Genomic DNA, 20000 nt, shown 5'->3' on the forward strand with positions numbered 1-20000 from the left:
TGACATGTTCAAAAGAAGTCCAATCCATAAAGAGGTCAATGGAATACAACTGAATGGGCTTGCTCTTGTGTAGGGTATATGCACACTTGATGAGTATATCACAGTCAGAGCAGTTATTCCTTTCACTGTTATGGTAAACTATGCTATTTTTTGTGATTAGAGAGAAAAAATGAAGGGTACATGTGATGAATAACCCAGTTTCAAAGTTGTCTTTTTGTCAGCATTAAGATACACTTACTTGCTTTCTCACAAACTCCTTTAGCTTCTTCTATGGCACAAATGGTTACACTGTTATTCTTCAGGTACCAAAAGACCTCAAGTAACAGTAAACTGTTATATTAAATGGTCTTCTGGGATAGACACAGAATATATAAATGTTTCCTATTGTCTCCAAATTATCACCATCACATATAACTGACCATGTTAGATTATGATAACACTCCAGTTAGTTTCCCTGCTGTTGTCGAGTAGAGACCGTCTAGCTGTACGTGTTCATTCCTTTGTCCATGCATTAACTGCCTGCACTTTTACTGTAAATTGTGTCGTTGAGGAGTTGGAGGAGGACTGTCCTATATTGTTATGCATCATTTGTTCAAAACTTTCCAGGGGCAGTTTCTGCAGGGCATTCAAAGTAAGATGCATGTAAAATGATATATTAAAAATTAGAATATAAGTACAGTTTCTTCTTGTTTTCTTTACTCCTTTGATTTAAAACATAAATTGGGGGTGGGGATTACTCAAGCATGACAATACAGAAATATGATAATTAAAAAATGCTGCATAAAAAATGAAAATCTGGCAGTGTGCCTCTATTTTCATAAGAATCTGGTTTCCTTTGTGTCACAAATTAGGAGAAAAATGCTTGCTTGGTCTAATATGTGTAACCACTTTAATTAATAGGTAGTGTAGAGGAGCAATCCAGAACTGTCAATCTGCAAGTTCACACAAACCCACTTCAATCATGATGTGGTTTTATGGTCAGAATACTGAATTTCAGTTGGCAAAGACCATAAAAATATATAGATGTTAACATATGTTAACTTTATTTAAACAGCAAGAATAATATTGTGCCATTATTTATAAAATCAAATTCTTCACTTGAAGGGAAGAAACTATATTATGCTGGTGTAAAATCAATTACAATCAAAACTATAGAAGAAATTTTTTTCTTTATAAATATATAAACAGTACAAATGTACCACATATCTATGTAAACAAACTTTAGATAAGAGTGGCTGTGAAAGAAGAACCTTTACCAGGAATGTTCGGTATGCCTTCTTCCCATTCCTCATCTGCTGGGGCTACAGAGAGAACTGGAGGTATTGTAGTTATCACTTCTCTTCTACTTGGAGACAGGAATCCCATGTAAAGCAAATATATCTCAAAATAATAACATGAGTGCTAAGCTAATGAAGACCTTAGCAACTTGCATAAAAGTAATTCTCAATTATTCTCATGAAATATGAAAGTTTGTTAATCTATAATAGTACCTATTCAAGCCTTTTCCAAAAAACTAATAGAAATTAAGCTCAGTTTCCTTATTACTCTTAACCAAGTGCCTCATGTGGTACTTGGTTTAATAGTGTGCTACTATTTTGATTTCTGCAAATGTAAAGCAGGATAGAGACTCCATTAACAGAATCTTATTATCTAAAAGACTAGTTTGGAAAAGGTGTAATAGTGGCTACTGTTTATAGAAAGCATAGGATGCTGCATGGCAATTCATACTCTGTACACAATATGTTAATTCAAGAATATACTATAAGGCTATTTTGTATTTGGAACATTTTTCTTGCTACTAATAATGTCAGAGGGTGGTATGGTGGAAAGCAAATTATCAAAAAAGGACTACTGTTTACAGAAAGCCTCAGAGACTGCCTGGCAATACATACCCAATAAATAATATCCTAATTCAAGGATACAGTCCAAGGCTATTTGGATCTGGAAAGCTTGGGGAGGATACCCAGCACTTTCCGGGATAGTAACTTAGGATGTTGGTATGGTAGTAAAATTTATTAATCAACCCATCTTTTTGTCACCTACTGGGTATTGGTCTGCTTGAAGGAATATCACAGCTTTTAAACATTACCATGTATATTTATATAATTGTTGTGTGTACTTTACACATAACTCAGTGCCACCGGGAAAATTGCTGTGCCCATTTTAGAATTGTTTGTGAAATGTTTCAGCACATAGATGGCTCTGCTAGTGCTAAGCCACAAAGGAGTCAATTAGTGGCCCTTTTGACCTTACCTGATTTCATCTTTCCTTGAATTGGCTTTTTTTTTTTTTTTTTTTTTTTTTACTAATGCTATGAATACTGATAGTGTCATTTTTATCATAGTCATCATAATTACTATATTGTTATTGACATTAGTAAATGCAATATAAGATACCATAAAGTATTTTCGAAAATCAAGGAAAAGGGTAAACAGATGAGATAAGTAGTACTCTTAATTGGCTCATTGGTAACTTTGTACTCGTGGAGCCATCTACGTGTAAGAACAATGAATAAAATAAACTCACAGTAAGCATGGGGTGTACATATCATATCCACATAGGTATGATGTAATAATAAAGTTTAAGTCTGATATGGATGAATGTAAATTTTCTCCATAGTAAGAGATTTAGTCCTGTTCTCTCTGATTGTAACCTAGAATTTATGGACTGAACCATAGAATAGTATACATCTACCCCCCCCCCTCCAAATTTCGTGCCCATTGTTATTGTGGAGGGCAGAGGAGACTGGGACTGAGACCCAGTGTTGGGGATTGCCCCTACCCTAGGCTCAACCAAGTTTGTATGGTCATTTCTTCTCTCCCTTTTATTTTCCTCCTCTGCTCTAACTCCTTCTGTCTACTTCCTGAAGTGTATGAGCCATGCTAAAAAGATGAAAGGCTGGCTTTGTTTAATTGTCTAGCCCCTACCCCACATGGGGACCCTGAGGAGTAGACCACTTCCCTACAGATTTCAGGCTCACTATGACCAATAATGAAGACAAATAGCTTATCTGAAATTAACTACTCTGGTTTTCCAACTCCTATCCTTTTATCATAGTTCTGACCACTGCTACTACTACCCCTTCCTTGAAGTTCACTGTTAATTTGATCCATTCTGACTCTCACCTAACATATTCCACTCCATCCCCTAAATCCTGCAGTCTTCTTCATTTTCTGTCCCCTCCTCTCTTATTACTACTCTCACCCTTATTGTCCTCTTCCACATAGTACTACCTAACTCCACACCACACCTTCATCCCATTCTTGTCCTTCAACTACTTCCATGTCCATGACACTTCCGAGTATTCTTTTTAGTCCAAGTGGGATCGATTCTTTGGGGTTCTTCTTACAGCCCCTTACTCCGACAATACCCTCTTCTTACAACAATCTCTCAATAAATGAAGTTGGCAAAGTATCCTTCCACAACTGTTCACACTTTGTAATAGTTACAAACGAATCCCAAGCTCATACATTAATTACCCTGACTGACCTCAATGGCAAACCTATTCATGACCAGCCTCACTCCTACCTTAATACTTGTACCAGAATTGTTTCCATCCCCCCAGCTGATTGACCTGTATACAACAAGGATTGATCAGACTGTGAAAATGAACTGCCCTCCTGACTTTTTGACTTTGATACAGTATCAGTGCTGTGCTAGACTACTCTTCCCAGAGACTGCCAAAAGTCCTACACCAGTATTGCAAAGATTACTAACCGTATACATGACCTCCCCTATGAAGTTTATATTGGCAGAGTCCTGCCCTGTCTCACCATATTGACCCCTCACCTGTCAAGGTGTCCTTGGTCACCCTGCCAAGCACTGTCCCTCTACACCCCACTGCCCCCTATTTGCCCAACCTGGTCATGACTGTTCAAATTGAGCTGCACAATAATGCACATGTGCCAGTTCGGGTGTTTCCCATGTGTTTTATAGGAGCTGTTCCAAGTCTGAGGTAGCAGTTCTCAGCTTCAAACTTGGCTTCACTATGCGAGGCCATTTACATGTTGCACCAGGCAATCTAAACTTTTCACCCCATCTACATGTACCACATCCCCACTTGCATCTACCTCTTCCTCTGCTCCTTGGACATCTATCTCCTCTTCTCTTCACAAGAAGAGCTTTGTTTCTCAGACCCTCCATTCAACTCCTCTCCAGAAACTCTTGAGGACTCCAAAAACTTCCTAAGCATGACCCAAGAGAATGCTCCTCTCCCTCATCCACCCTCCAATCTCTCTACTCCCATTTCCTCTACTTTCTAAGTAGCTTCCGACATCCATCCTCATCCTCTTCATATTCCCCCTGTCCCTCTTCATACCCCCTCTCTCCCCTTCTCTATCTATACCATTATCCCTTCTGTTCCCACCTTTATAATCATGTGACTCCCTTCATCATGTATCCCCCCCAGATCCTTTCCATCTTGACAGTCTTCCTGATACTTTATCTCTTAACCTTGTCTCATTCCCCTGGTTCTCCCATTTCTCACACTCATTTCGACCTTTATAACCAGTTCCTCTTCCTTTCTCACATGCATAGATACCCTCCATTTGACCTAATTACCCTTTGCTTTTAACCCCTTTCCCTCTTTTACTAATCCCTGCCTTCATCCATTTGCTCCCTCTCTTTACACTTTTCAGTACCATACTATCTAAAATTGCTCTACAACCTTTATCTACCTTTATTTAATTAGATTTTACCCTTTTTGCCACAAATATTTACCATAGTGCTATATGACTTTTGATATCTGTAGCACAATTATTTGTTTAAACCATTAACTATTTTACATCTACCCAGATTCTACTGCACTGAGAAATTAGCTCAGAATGAACTATACAAAAATGTTTATTAGAAGAGTGGACTGCAATGTAACTCTTCTTCCCTCTCCAGTGTACTGAGCATTAGGTTTCACTATTATTCTAGAAAATAAAAAAACAAGGAGAAATCCCAATTCCATCCTTTGTTTCCTTTAAAGTATTTTATTATGTTGATATCCTTTCCACATCTTTGTATTTCCCTCATTCAATGAACTTAAATTTTTCTTTTTCACAAATTTCACAAACATATTCCTTCTGTGAAGCAAGTTTCATAAAAAGGATACATGACCTATGCAAGTACAAGTACAAGTACAAGTTAAAAAAAAAAAATATATATATATATATAATATATATATATATACAAATATATATATATATATATATATATATATATATATATATATATATATATATATAAAGTAACTTTAAATAAGAATAAAAATTGGTAGAAACTATTATTAAATAAAAATATAGAAATTATAATTAAACTTTGTAATTTTCATAGCAAAGAATTCACTTTCTCATGTCCTTCAGTACAGAAGTAATGTGGCACACAAAATACTAACCACAGCAAAAAATTTGGGAACACCATAAAGCAGATACCACAGTTTCCAGGCCATGGTAAAATATAATTGCATTTGGGAAATGACAAATCAATGAAATATAATGTGACTGCAAGATAAAAAAATGAGCATTTCATTTTAACCTTCTTGAATTCTCTCCTGGTCTCGATTCTTGAATATAAATCCTTATTCCTGGCACTTTTCTTTTAATAAACACTATGAGCAGTAAACATATGAGTTCCATGGTCAAAGTTAGTATCTATGTCTGCAAATGAATATGCTTACAAAACTAACAATGCTGTAGGATGGTCAGTCTTTGTAAAAGTATAGATGAATAATGATTAATCATTTATTTATCAAAAAAATTCTGCCACATGAATATCTAAGGTCATTTGGCAGTGTATTAAAATATAGCGCCCAGGTGGGGCTAGGGAGTGAAAGCGACGGGTAAGGAAGATTTTTTGGTCATAAGGTAATGTCTGTGGAATTCCAGAACGATTGATGGTTAAAAACAATACATGTGTCAGATACCAAAGGTCATAGAGCATCATGATAAAGTATTGTGGCAAAAAGGGTAAAAATGAGTTAACGTTTAGGATAAGTGGACAGAGAAAGGGATGAAGAAGAGAAGGGAATGGAAAGAAGGATGAGAAAAGACCCTGCAAAATTAGTCGAGGTGAGGGCTGAGGTCCAAGGGAGGGGTGATCCCTACAATGGGCCTCAGTCTCCTTCTCCTAAACCCCCCAGCGACAACAGTGAGCAAGGGATTGGGAGGAATATTTATTTATTTGTTGAACATTTTCTGGTTAAAACAAACATGCATCAAAGGTTACACAGCACCAAGTATTCAGATGAAAAGGGGTAAATATGAGTTAATGATTTGGATAAGTGGACAGAAGAAGGGGATGAAGAGAAGGAAAAGGAAGGAGGGAGAAGAAAAGACTCTGCAAAATCAGTTGAGGCGAGAGCTGAGGTCTAAGGCAGGAGTGATCCCTACATTGGGCCTCAGACTCTGCCTCCTAAGCCCCCACTGGCAACGAGAAGATTGGGGGAATATTGATTAAACCCCATCAAAATTTCATGTAGCTCTGGTAAAAGTTTAATTTAAACATGCCAATTACATCGTCTTGTGAAAATATTTTGATTATACCTTTTCTGTGTCAGTGAAATTTGTTCTTCCTAAACATGGCCAGTTCTTTTCTAATCTGACTTCAACTCCACCTGATGTAGTATTCACAGTAAGGTTAAGTAATCATCTATATCATAACTTGACACCAGACCCTATCAAACATGAGACATCTATCACTATCATTTTTCATTCATCCAATTCCTCTGAGTATTTGTCAGCTACACTTTAGTCCCATGCTGCAGAAGATATGCAACATTATTTATTTATTTATTATCTTTAAAAATCTTCTGCTGTGTCTAAGTTTGTTGGTTCAGTAAGACAATGTTTGTAAACTTCCAGAATGGTCAAAACAAACAAATGTATCCGGCATCAAAGGTTACATAGCATTATGGTAATGTATTGTGGCAAAAAGTGTAAATATGAGTTAACAATCAGGATAAGTGGACAGGAGAAGGGGATGCAGAAGAGAAGGAAAAGGAAAGCAAAACTAGTTGAGCACTGAAGCAGTGGCATAACCTAAGGATCTAATAGCATTAGCGCTGCTTAGAAATAGATTTCCAGTCTGTAATCATCCTCACACTTTAATTATACTTGTTTCAACAGAGTTTACATCTGCTGCAAATTTATCAAAAAAAGCTAGTACAGTTCTACAAAACTTGGAAATAATGTCACACGGACTAATAACTAGGTCTAGAAACTTTGTATTAATGTCAAAAAAGGGTATTAAAATATAAATGGTATTTTCAATTTATTTTTTTTATAATTTATTCAGGTATGTTTTGCTTAAAATTCTCCAAACTGGTGCTTGTGTAGGACCTTTATTCCATCTATTCCAGCTTATGCATCATTCATGATCATATGAACGATGTTCACCAAAAAGAAAAACCTGAATCACACAATCATACAAAATGAACTTGTACAAAATAAAAAATAAGGGCAATTGTCTTTTCATAAGACCATATGATATCACATATCCAACTATTCTAGAAAACGAAGAAAAATATATCACTTATTAATTAATATTATGTACAAAATTCCCCATTTACACCAACATGATGCAATGCACATTACTCTAGTGCATTGTCTCTGTCTGCCCCTGCTGTGTCAGCTTCGTCAAGTGAGGAGAAATTGAGGAAGTGAGCAGGGCGATGAACCTCGTGGTAGAACTCCTTTGGACTGGCAAGCTGAAGGTCGTATTTCATGTTAGGGTCATGCCGGACTCCCATGAAGTTATAGTTCCATGATCCCTGAAGTGGGGTCATGAAAAGGCCTAAGAAGCGGTCAGAGAGCAACATCTGCACCTTCTCATAGTGGGATGGCAGGTAGCCCTTGGGGTTGTTGCCCATATCCTTATTATTCCGTCCCCATTCAAAGCCTGATGGTGTGAGTTTGTATGCCTGTAGGGAGCAAGAGCCTGGGGTGAAGGAGCAGGTAATGACAATGGTGCGGTCTGTGGTCCAACTTGTGTTATCTGCCATGATGGTAGCATGTGTGGTGATGTCATGAGGGGATAGCTGTGGCAACTCATTGGGCTGTGTGTGGATCCACCCAAGAGGCTCCAGCTCATTCAGGAATTCGTGCCCAGGTAGCTTGTGTGGTAGATGCACCATCTGATGAGTGCCCCATTGTGGTGGCATCACAATGCAACGAATCTCCTTCACCTGTGGATTATCTGGAGGACTTACACCATAGAGATAACCTGCAATCTGTGTCCTAAGATCTGATATAATGATGAATTTCTTCAACACATTCTTTGGCAGGATGTATGTAAAACCGGTTTCCTTGATGTCATCTGATGACACATAGATGTAGTTAGTACGCAAATGAAGATTTGTAGCAGAGATAGCTCTCACTCTCCATTCTGTCTTGCTGCTGAATGTTGCCGTCTCATAGTTACTGGTGGTTGAGGTAATGATCTCATCTCCATGTTTGTTGACAGTTCTTGTTGTGGTGGCTGTCAGCTGGGACTGTTCCTTGGTTTGTTTTTCAATCTCTGCAATCTGTTGTCTCTGTGCAGAGGGAGCACTGATTTCCATACCCAGAATGATATCACGAATCTCAGACTGCGTTAGTGATGCCACGTTCACGTTGTTCTTCTTACCATAATCGGCAAGAATGAGGTCCTTGAGCTGTACCTCTACCTTGACCCAATCCTCATCACTTAGTGAGGGCCAAATGTGGTGAGGTTCTGTAATGGTTGTCTTGTCAGGTTTGAGGAGAACCTTGGTTCGGTCATTGTTGACGTGCAGAGCTCGAAGGATCAGGATGAGACGGGAGAAAGCTGTGTAGGAAGAGATGTTCTTCAGCCAGTCATCGTAAAGGTTAAACAGTACCATCTGGGGCTCGGTAGCTTTCAAGATCAAGTCTCCAAACTTCTCCACCTTGAGACAAGCTTGGAAAGGAAGCTGCAGCTCAGAACCCTTGATCACAATGTTTGGGAAATCCAGTAAATGTACCTCAAGAGGATCCAACATACCCTTTCGTGTGACAATAATCTGCTTAGGCTGTTCTTCAACTGGGAGGGACCTAATCAAGGCAGCAACTTCTTCAGCAGTCTTCCACTTGGCGAGCTGACCCAGACGTTTCTGGCCAGCCCATACTGAAGTGTGAATGATCTTCAGGAAAAGCTGACCTGTACGAGGGTTGAAGATGAAAATGGCTCCATTAATGGGCTTGGTGGTCAAGTTGCCTTCAAAGGTCTTGTGAATGGTCACCCTGTACACATTTGTATCATCTACAAACCAGATAATCTGATTGGAGAACAATTCTCCATAGTTCTGGGATGAGAGGTAAGGTTCAGTGGGCTCGGATGAGTAAAGTTGGAGGCCTTTGCGGATGCGTTCACGCAACACATACAAAGCTGGGTTGGCCTTCATGATCTTTGCCATTGCTTGCTGTATAAGAGGTTTGGCTCCTGGGAACCAATTTCCATAAGCACTGTGCAAGTTATAAGCAAGATCAATTGCAATAAGCACACCTGTTGGGGATGGGTACAGAGACATGTTATCTGTGGTGTAGTCAAGGAATTTGGCTCTGGCATATCGCTCAACATCATGAGAATCATAATCACCCCACCTAAGCTGAACATCAATCCAGTATTTCTGTGTTGTTGATCCATCCATTGTGTCCTTGGAATCTGCTAACAGTGATGGTTTTGAGTAGTTCCATTTGTAGGCTGCAAAGAGCAAGATGTCTGCACAAGATGAATTCATCTTATAGGACTTCCTGGGATGAATGGTCTCCTTCTGCACAGTCTCAATCTCTAATGCATCAAGTTCTTGATCGAATACCTGACACAAATCCATCACCACAGACTCGTGGATCTTCTGCCACAAATGGGCACGGAAAATCTGGATAAGAGAGATCTTCAGTGTGGGAATCTTACCGTGCATGAAAATACCAGTCAGATCGAGCTGCACCTGGAAACCTACATACACATTAGCTCTGTTGATGGTTGGGGACCACCAGAGGGTGAAGCGACGGTTGGGAATCTGGTTCAAACCTGACCTCTGGGCATTGGTAAGCTTCTTGTACTTCATGCTCTCTTCAAATCCTGATGCCTTCTCCCAGAAGAGACCCTCCCAGGTAGGGAAGTATGTGCCCTTGAAGAGTGTGTGCTCCAGAATACCTTCTACACCACCCAATGCTTGGATCATGTCAGTACGGTAATTGTTCAAGTTCCACAGTTTTCCGTCGTGGCGCTGATGTGTCCACCAGAAGGGGTTCTGCTTGAGGACTTGATACTGCTTGAATTCAGTTCTAATTCTCCAACCTTTGTCATAGGCCAGTGTGTGACGATCCTTCTGGAAGAGAGTGTTGATTCTTGGGATACCTCGATCCCACGAGTCTTCCAAATCCTCTAGGGTCAAACGTCTGTTCTGAGCAGTAGCCTCTTGCCTCTTCAGAGCATACTCAGCCCACACTCTTTGAGAGTCCAGGAATTCTGTTTCCCATGGCTGAATATACCTGTACAAATTGGGAATCAGCTGATCTTCGTCATGACTCATACCAGATCTGAAGTGAGTAATGCCTACATCTGTTTGCTTGCTCCACCTTAGATCAGACTGTGGGATAAGGACGTGACCCATTGACAACATACCAAGGCCACCCAACTCCTTGGGTGTGTAGAACACCACAGGGGGGAATCTGGAAGGCATTTTTGAGTTCAGACCAATCTTAATACGTGTCTGAATCTTGTTCTCACACTTCACCAAGAGATCAAGCAATTCCTGAGTGTTGACAACTGATTCTCGGTAGTATGTCATAAGACCAATCAGAGCAGTGTTCCACTTGTTTACAATTTTGGTGAAAGTTGTTGAGCCAGAAGCCATGAGGATCTGCCTGACACGATTGTGGAATCTCTGCATGGACTCATCGTCTACTCTCAAGAAGCACTGTGATGTACGTTCCTTTGTAACCTCGTTCTGAAGATTCCAAACTCCATCTCTGTGTTTAAACTCTTCATGTGTCATGCGACACTTTGGCAAGATACGGCACTCAAAGCCAGCCATGTTGAAAAGCAGATTTGGATTGTCCTTGGAGTAAACAGACACAAACGAATTCTCCCAGTTAACCGTCGTAACAGATCTTGGCAAACGGTTCTTGATGTCCCAGAAGACAGCACGTCCCAGGTTCACATCGTGTTTCATCAGCCTCATTCTGGCATCCCTTGGCCAGCACTTCTTGTTGTTGTAGCCTACAATGTTTTCATTATTGGGATCAGGATGCTCTGTCAAGTATCGTTGAATGAGGTCCTTTGCCTCTTCTGCAGAGAAGCGGAAGAAAATGTGAATTCTATCAATGTAGCGGGAGTACAACCTGATGGGATGCTGGGTTTCAGTGGCAACATCTTGGAAGTTCAGGAAGTCATTGGGCATCTGTGGGGGCCCAGCCATGTCTGCTGCACGCTTGAGACCCAAGACTAATAAATCCATAACCAAGCCATAATACTGCACAATGAAGGAGGCAAACTGCAATCCACAGATGATACCATATCGGTTGGTGTGGTTCATGTCCTTGTAGTTGATGTCAACGTTATTTTTAGCTGTCATGTAATCAGCAATGTTGTGGTCAACAATCAAACGCAACAACCTGTTGAGCAATGTAAGATCAATCTTCTCATACAGTTTCTCATACTTGGATTCAAGCATGACGTTACATTCACCATCAGCTGTGTCCCAAACATCTGTGAGGTTGTTAATTCCTTGACACCATTTGTACACAAGTAAGGGAGGTGGCTCAGAGTCACCTGGCTTCACCCATGGTGGGAAAAGTCGTCTCTTGTCTGCCTCGTACCACAGGTACTGATCAAGGTATGCATCTGTGATCTTTTCCAGTGGTTCTACATCATAGACTGGAATAAGATGACTGTACAAGTCCATGAACTCGATGCCCACTTCCTTGAAGGCTCTCTGAGTGAGCAGATGACGCTTGATACGTGAGAGGGCTTCATGAGGATTATCATAAGCCTGCTCAATGAGACCCAACTCTTCTCGCTGAGACTGATTCAACCTTGACTTGACACTGTATGCTTCTTTCAGTCTTTCCAGAGCCAGAATGAGGAGTTTGGTGTCATGCTTGTATGACAGCGGGGGGAATGGGATAGGGGCAAATCGTCGTGATTCCAGCCAGTGAACAGTTGTTGTGTAGATGGCCACAGCTTCTTCTGGACTGATGTAAGGACCATCCTTCTGGTAGTTGTGCTGCCTTTCTTGCTCTGATTTCAGATACAGACGTGTCAGTCTGCCCATGTTCTTCTTGCACACAGTCTTGTCTACTGTTGCTCCTCGGCGAATTCTTTCTCGATTATAGTGAGCCGTGTTTGTCCACCAATCTGCCTTCATTTTCACATAACGAAGGATCATGTTCTCAATGGGGGTGGGGAGTCCAGGTACCTTCCATGGGATGTTTGCCTTCCAGCACCTCCAGGCTTCAGACAGATGCTGGAGGATTGTACGAGCCTTGTTCTGCTTGATGCCCTCTGGCATCATGTCTAGGATGTCGTGCATCACAGAGGCTCTCAACTCAAGATCAAAGTGAGACTCTACTCGCTGCTTGGTGACAGTCTTTGCCACGCCCTTGCTGTGTCTTCCCTCGAATTGACGTGAGAGCAGGTTGCCCAGCCAACGCTCCAAGAGTGGTGTGATTCCTCTCATAAAGAAGAGCCAGACTCTCCAGCCTGGGGCCCAGAAACCACATCCAGGGCCCTTTCCCACTTGACCAGTATTAAACCTGTAGTAGATGACGTGCTTCAGATCTTTGCACATCCTGATTTGTCTCATGAGTTTGTACTTGTATCTGTACATACCTGTCAACTGGCCAACATGGGCAAAAATGTACTGCAAGCCATCAGCCAACTGGAAGGCATCCACATTGTTCAGCCTGTACTGAACATGGGCATCAACAACCAACTTGGTCAACCTCAAGATCTCACGACACAGATGGAAGGCATTACCGAACCTTGACTTCTTTCTCTCCTTTGTGGTGAGGGTCTTGACTGGTTTCAGATTGAAATTGTAATCCAAGTGAAGGTAATTCAAATTCTTGCGATGGATCAGGAGGTTCAACATGTTGTATCCCTGCCGGCATACCTGAAGGCCAACCTCAACCCAGTCCAAAGTTGTCGTCTGGAAGAACTTGGTGGCCTTGAATGAGCGGAACAAATAGCGCTTCTTCTGGGCCTTCGGGGGGCGGTGCTTCAAGGCATTCAGGACGTAGTACTTCAACAGCTTCTGGTACGACACACGGACCTGTGGAGGTTAATGCTCAAGCTATCACTTTGCTTATGTTACAGATACTCTTACAAGATGCAAAGAGATTATCTAAAACAGGATTCACAAAGATAACCTCAGTTCCAAACCTTTTCATTACATAGAACCATTTTTCTTAAAAAAGATAGAGAGAGAGAGAGAGAGAGAGAGAGAGAGAGAGAGAGAGAGAGAGAGAGAGAGAGCACATGCACAAAATGTAACAAGAAGTGTAAGATTACCTTAACAGGCTGGCCAGGTGGGCAGTGCTCCCTGTACCAGGTCTTCACCAGTGGGACATCAATGGCCCTCCTCATGGTGCCTGATCTCATGTTGAAGGGCCGTGGAGCCCACAGGAGTGCAATTCCATTTGCAGTTGCATCATCGTAGAGCTGCCAATCCTTTAGCAGGGATTCCACACCCTCTGGCAGCTCAAAGTCCTGTAAATAATCAAATATGTTACAAAAAACATTCACTATTGCAATAATATTTAAGCTCAAGAACTAACATATAATTCCTAGATAATAAAAAAGGAATAACTGATCAAATAAAACGATCACATGAATTAACAATATTGCGAGACAATTACTCATATAAATGCATAAATAAATGTGTGCATATATGTATATATACATATGTGAATGTATATACATATACACACATAAATACATACATACACATACACACACTCATATGCACTACACACACACACACACACACACTCATATGCACTACACACACACACACACACACACACATATATATATATATACATATATATATATATATATATATATATATATATATATATATATATATATATATATACACATAAACATAAACATAAACACAAACACAAACACATACATACATAGATACACACATACATAGATACATAGATACATATATACATACATACACATAGATACATACATAAATATATATATATATAAATATATAGACACACACACACACACACAAATATCTATATACATACATATGTATATGTATGTGTGAGAGTGTGAGAGTGTGTGTGTGTGTGTGTGTGTGTGTGTGTGTGTGTGTGTGTGTGTGTGTGTGTGTGTGTGTGTGTGTGTGTGTGTGTGTGTGTGTGTGTGAGTGAGTGAGTGAGTGAGTGAGTGAGTGAGTGAGTGAGTGAGTGAGTGAGTGAGTGAGTGAGTGAGTGAGTGTGAGTGTGAGTGTGAGTGTGTGTGTGTGTGTGTGTGTGTGTGTGTGTGTGTGTGTGTGTGAGTGAGTGAGTGAGTGAGTGAGTGAGTGAGTGAGTGTGTAAAACTCACTATTCAACACCTAAATTAACCACAAGAAACTCACCTCATCATCATCAGGCAAAAGTGTCTCCCCCTTGACGGTGTTGCGGTGCGAGATGGGGTTGATGAGTGGATCGAAGTAGAAGGCAGGAAGGTCAGGATCCTCTGTCTTAATGTACAAGACCACAGGGGTGTGGTACCAACTGAGGTGCACATACTGAGGCATGTTGTTGAAGAGGTAGGGGAAGGCGATGCGGTACTCAGTGCGCACCTGATGACGCACGATGATTTTGTTGATGTCGTTGAACTCATTCCAGTCCTCATCAGCTGGGTTCATGTCCTTAATCAGGGGCTCAAACTTGGGCCCGCCAGGAAGTGCCATGTTCAGGGCCTGCAGTGCAACGGAAAATGTTAGGAAAGTTTATGTATCTCATAAGGAGAGAGGAAAGTAACAATACTAAATCTTATTGTATTTCTTATGTATCTAAGATGTACCAAATTCAGTTTTATTAATTTCTATGAAATAGGAACATCTTTTAAAAAGATATCTGACTATCAAACATTATTTTAAAAACGTAAACTTCTATTTTGATAAAAAAGGTACAAACTATCTTAAAAAAGAAATATAAATCTATCTATCTATAGATATATACATATGTACACACACATACATATACATATATATAGCCATATCTCTGTAACTGAAAGATATACCTTTGCTGTGAAGAAGGATTTCAAGTCAAACAGATAGAAGTAATTATTGTCTGACACATCTGTGAGCAGCTGGTTTGCCAATCTATATAGAGTTGCCATCTGTGGCAGAGTCAGCCGCCACTTGCGGTACGTTGGACCATTCACATGTTTTGTGTCTATGAGGGGCTTGTGCTCATAGAACCACTCAGCAACCTGTGGAAGTACATGAAGAGTTATCCCAAAGAACCCACTTTCCCATCTTATTTAATCGATAATGAAAGAAAAGATCAATGACAAAATTTTTTCTCAGACATGTAAAAGAATATTCATAAGCATATTTAACAGCAGGGAACGCTTGCAACAGAACATCAAGCAATGCCTGACAACAGTAACCAACATTACCACAACAATTAAGATAGATTCACTACAGCTCATACCTCCACATCTTCCTCAGGATCCAGCTCCATCTGAATAGCCTCCAAGGGCTCCACATCAAGCACGTTATCTGCAAAATCCAGAGGGGGTTCTTCATCGTCGAAGGGAGGGAATCTCATCCTCTTGAAATGCCGACGATCTCGCTTCTCTCGCCTCATCATCATCCACATGGTGGACCACTGGGCAATGTATACAGGCTCAATCACCCAGGGGATCTCATTGACAAAGGTGATGGCTCCAGTGATGTGGTATAGGACCTAGAGGAACAAGATATGATTATTAAGCTATTGCTTGGTTTTTGTATAATTAATGATAAATGATGGATATCCCAAATTCAAAAAAGAAGAAGAAAAAAAAAAAAAAATTTTTACATACAAATATAACACTAATTAATATTCAAAAATAAATATCTATATAGACCTGACATGCAGACAAACCTGTAATTCATCTATTTGCATAAACACTGACATTCATGACAAAATGCCCTGACAAAAACACCTAAAGACATTATAACTGACCTGCACATCTCTTATTTGTTCCCAGGGCATAGGCATATTCTCCAGCAGCTTCAACACAGCATGAGGCATGAACTTCAGTGCTCCTAAGTAAACGCGCTTATCATGACGGTACTTTCTGCTTGACATGTCACCATGATCACGAATGATCTTCCGGATGTGCTCGGGTGGCATTTCCTCTTTCTGTACATCCACGAATCCAAATTTTCTTTTCTCTGCATACTTTTTGTTATGGAGCTGTTGCCATCTGAAATGCAAAGTGACTGGATATCATCAACAGAACCATTTCAGACTTTATAGGATATTTGTGCAAATCTACTTTCAAATTTAAGAAGAGGAGAAGGAGGAGGAGGATGAAACATAAGAAGACTAGTATATCTCCCATACCTTCGAGCTTTCTCCTGCATCTTCTCCAGTGAAACATTTTCCACTGGCGGAGGTCCTGCTTGTGGACGTGGAATGGCTTGGGCTTGTGCCTGTGCTTGGGCTTGGGCTTGAAAGTGTGCATGCATCTGAGCATGAGCAGCCTGGGCCTGGGCAGCAGCAAGCTGTGCCTGCTGCTGTGCCATATAGGCCCAGGGGCTGCCCGGGATCAGGTAGGGAGGCAAAGCCATTGTCTATTTTGCCTGGGGAAAAAAAAAAAAAAAAAAAAAAAAGGTTAGTTCAACAGCTGTAACAACTAGGAAAGAAAAAAAGAAACATGGAAAAAAAAATATGAAAAAACATTATCAGAGGTGTTTTTATCTGGATATGTCTAAAATATCTGCTGCATTATCTAGATATTGGTTAAGCTATAAAAAAGGACTGCAACAGTGAGACACTTTTAAATCATAGCATTGTAGGCAATGGAAAAACTCAATTCACTAATATCAAAATTAATATGCAAAAGCCAATAGATTTGAGTTATATGATGAAAATTTATCATGGTGAATGCCATGAAGAGGCTAAGTCCTCAAGCACCCCCATCTACTAAATTCAACCTTCCTTGCCTAGTAGCAAACACCTTGGCAGCACAGTGACCCAACATAAAATGTCTTGGCACATGTAGCTTGTGACATCATGGCCATCATCTCTTAGAAATGCACTGTACTACTAATGTATTTCTGTATTTCAGTTCATATAAAATTACACCCAAAAATTTACTTGTTAGATGTTTATTCCCTAAACATATGATGCCATCTATTTAATCATATATGCACCATATTATCATAAAAAAATACACGTTACATCCATAGTTGTGCATACACAGCCATCTACTGGCAAATTTGACAGCTCTGCCATCACAGTACTCAGTGCTCATTCCAAAAGTGAAATTTGCTTACAGTGATACCATTGTTTATGAATTCTTTGCTGACTTTCCCATAAAAACAATCTCTTACTAAAATCGGGGATAACAATAAATTCAGTGAAAAAACAATAACCATAATTTCATTGGATATTCCTCACATCCCAGCCACTATAACTATAAGGTAAACCCATTTTGTCTCTTTAAATGCACAGTCAGTGGTGATGAGAAGTGGGTCCAGGACCAAAGCCCCTGATAGGAAAATACAGCACACAGCAATCTTTCTGATGGTTTGTATGTTTATGGTGGGGTTCATTCACTTGTTCGTGATATAGGACCAACAGGTCCTTAAGACAGGCTTGAAATGACTTTGTTCACTGGACAAATATTCATGCTGTGGCCAAACTCCTAGATGGTGGGATAATTATGCTTCCCATGTTTCTAATCTTTCCTTTGGGCAAATGACTGTACATGATATCCAGCACATGAAGCTTCTGTCAGCAATGGGTTAACCCCCTCCCGACGGGTCACGCCGTGAGGCATCAAAACAGTCGTCAAGGGGTTAAGCATGAACCAATCATATTTAACAAGAAAGTTTGCCAGTCTGCCTGCTTAGCTCTGTATTGACAAAATATAAATAGTGGAATTTTTAGCCTTGCCTGCTGCACCTGCTTGACAATGAGCCACTATCATATTAGGTTTCAGATTGTAAATCATAAATATAAAACAGTAATTTTTGAAGTGGATTTTGAGAGAACTGAATACTAATGAGAGGAACATGTCACCTAATGAATGCCAGTGCAGATGTCTTTTAAACATTAGCATATTTACTGCACGCAATCACATCCTTCATGCACAGGAACATGATCACCCCTCCCTCACACACACAAATTGAGACAGAGCACTGAAACTTGCTATTAGTGATAAGCTAAGCAAATGTGCAATGAAACATTTAACAGCAAATCTCAAAATGAGGACTGTAGCAAAGATAGGGAAAACCTAACTAATGCCCCTAAAGAAAGAAGGGAAACACTATTAGCAATGCAAAACAATCTGCAGAATGTGAAGGTAAGTCTACAATTGTTTATCAAAGATAACCTGCACACTTCTACACTTGCTTGGCACTGGCTAAATGATAACAAATCCACCACGTATATTCTCAAGAGAGCGAGCTTGTAGATAACCCAGGTGATCTGCCACCAAACAAGTAACCAGTCTTAGCTCTATCTTGTTGATTATAGGTCTGTTGGCTACTGTTCTTTTCACCTGTTAAAAGCTATACAGATTTAAAATTTGATTAAGATTCAAGTTGCTAGCAAAACATAAAGGGAAAGAGTGGGGAAACAAATGATTATGCAAAGGCCTTACTCATAATCACTGAGAGTTTCCCACCACTTCCCTTTGTTGTTTTGTTTACATCTCAAACCATAATCAGCAAACCTGTGAGCTACACTTATGATACAGTTGTGACTTCTAGGAATGCTTACATCATATACATAGATTTCACATATACATATGTATGATGTAACTTTGTATGGAATATAATATAAATGGCTACAATCTACATCTAGCAGCTTAGTATGGCATGAAGGATAAGACAAATAACTGGTACTGTAAAAATAATAATCAAGTAATAACAATCATCATCATCATCATCATCCATAATAATTATTGTGGTAAGACTGAGTTTGTATAACTTTTTATTTGACAATAAATTGCCATAGATGGCTACAAGCTTATCTTGTCAAAGGAGTGTTGACAATTACTGAAGTACAAAGCATGGAGGCCACAGCATTATTAGCTATGTAGAACCACAAACTTCGACAGGCAATTGTGGATTTAGTTTTATTTAATGGATTTAGCTTCACTTTGCTCATACTGCTGTTTATGGCTATTGTTGTCAGTGATCATTATATTAATAAGAGTAATTAGCAGAGTAGATGCAGCATAATCACTATATTACTAGGATAGAAGCTAGCAGCCAAAACAAATGCTTTCCACTGACAAAGTTAATAAAAATGCATACTGTGATCATGATCTAGCAATTAAAATCATATCACAGGTTAAGAGTTATCTTCCTTTTTACCTACAACACCCTGGACATCAGGTCGGGAGTATGATCCGACATCCTCTACACGACATGCCTTTAGGACACTGGGAAATTTGCACCATTATTCCTACTGGAAGCTGGAAAAGGACTGTGATGTTTTCACCTTTCAAAATGTAAACTTTGATCTCTAGATTTCAAAATAAACACTTCTTTGTATGAAATGAATTAGATCATAATGAAGTTACGGTAGTGTGTTTTCACCTTTCATAATGAAGTTACTGTTTAGGATGAAGAGGTAAGCCCTCTCCCCTATACCCCCTCCTTTAATAACACACTGTGCCAACCTACACAAAATACAACAATGAAAACTATGTGAAGGTGATGAGCAGATATTTTAATTTCACGGTAAATATGAGGCCGCTGCAGCTGAGCTTGTGTTGTATCCGACTATTCCCTGTGCTCTACAAGATGGCAGTGTTCATTTCCCTCTCTCTCTCTGTGT

General features: G+C 39.9%; 2 protein-coding genes across 5 annotated transcripts in view; one reads left to right on the forward strand and one right to left on the reverse strand.

The window, feature by feature from the left end:
• Positions 1-681, forward strand: part of LOC125028706 (PF03932 family protein CutC-like) — a 10158-nt gene extending 9477 nt beyond the window's left edge. For all 4 annotated transcript variants that reach the window (XM_047618185.1, XM_047618183.1, XM_047618182.1 and 1 more), the window contains exon 6: positions 1-681. This exon is cut by the window's left edge and continues 65 nt beyond it. In XM_047618185.1, the coding sequence (XP_047474141.1) occupies positions 1-53 (53 nt within the window). In that variant the 3' untranslated portion in view covers positions 54-681.
• Positions 682-7241: 6560 nt separating this feature from the next.
• Positions 7242-20000, reverse strand: part of LOC125029271 (pre-mRNA-processing-splicing factor 8) — a 13292-nt gene continuing 533 nt past the window's right edge. Inside the window, exons 2-8 of the mRNA XM_047619163.1 lie at positions 16551-16789; positions 16167-16410; positions 15651-15905; positions 15235-15426; positions 14585-14911; positions 13495-13692; positions 7242-13255 (exon numbers count right to left, since the gene is read on the reverse strand). Of these exons, the coding sequence (XP_047475119.1) occupies positions 7574-13255; positions 13495-13692; positions 14585-14911; positions 15235-15426; positions 15651-15905; positions 16167-16410; positions 16551-16777 (7125 nt within the window). The 5' untranslated portion in view covers positions 16778-16789 and the 3' untranslated portion in view covers positions 7242-7573. The remainder of the gene's footprint in view (positions 13256-13494; positions 13693-14584; positions 14912-15234; positions 15427-15650; positions 15906-16166; positions 16411-16550; positions 16790-20000) is intronic.

This window comes from Penaeus chinensis, chromosome 9, assembly GCF_019202785.1.
Source record: "Penaeus chinensis breed Huanghai No. 1 chromosome 9, ASM1920278v2, whole genome shotgun sequence".
NCBI lineage: Eukaryota > Metazoa > Arthropoda > Malacostraca > Decapoda > Penaeidae > Penaeus > Penaeus chinensis.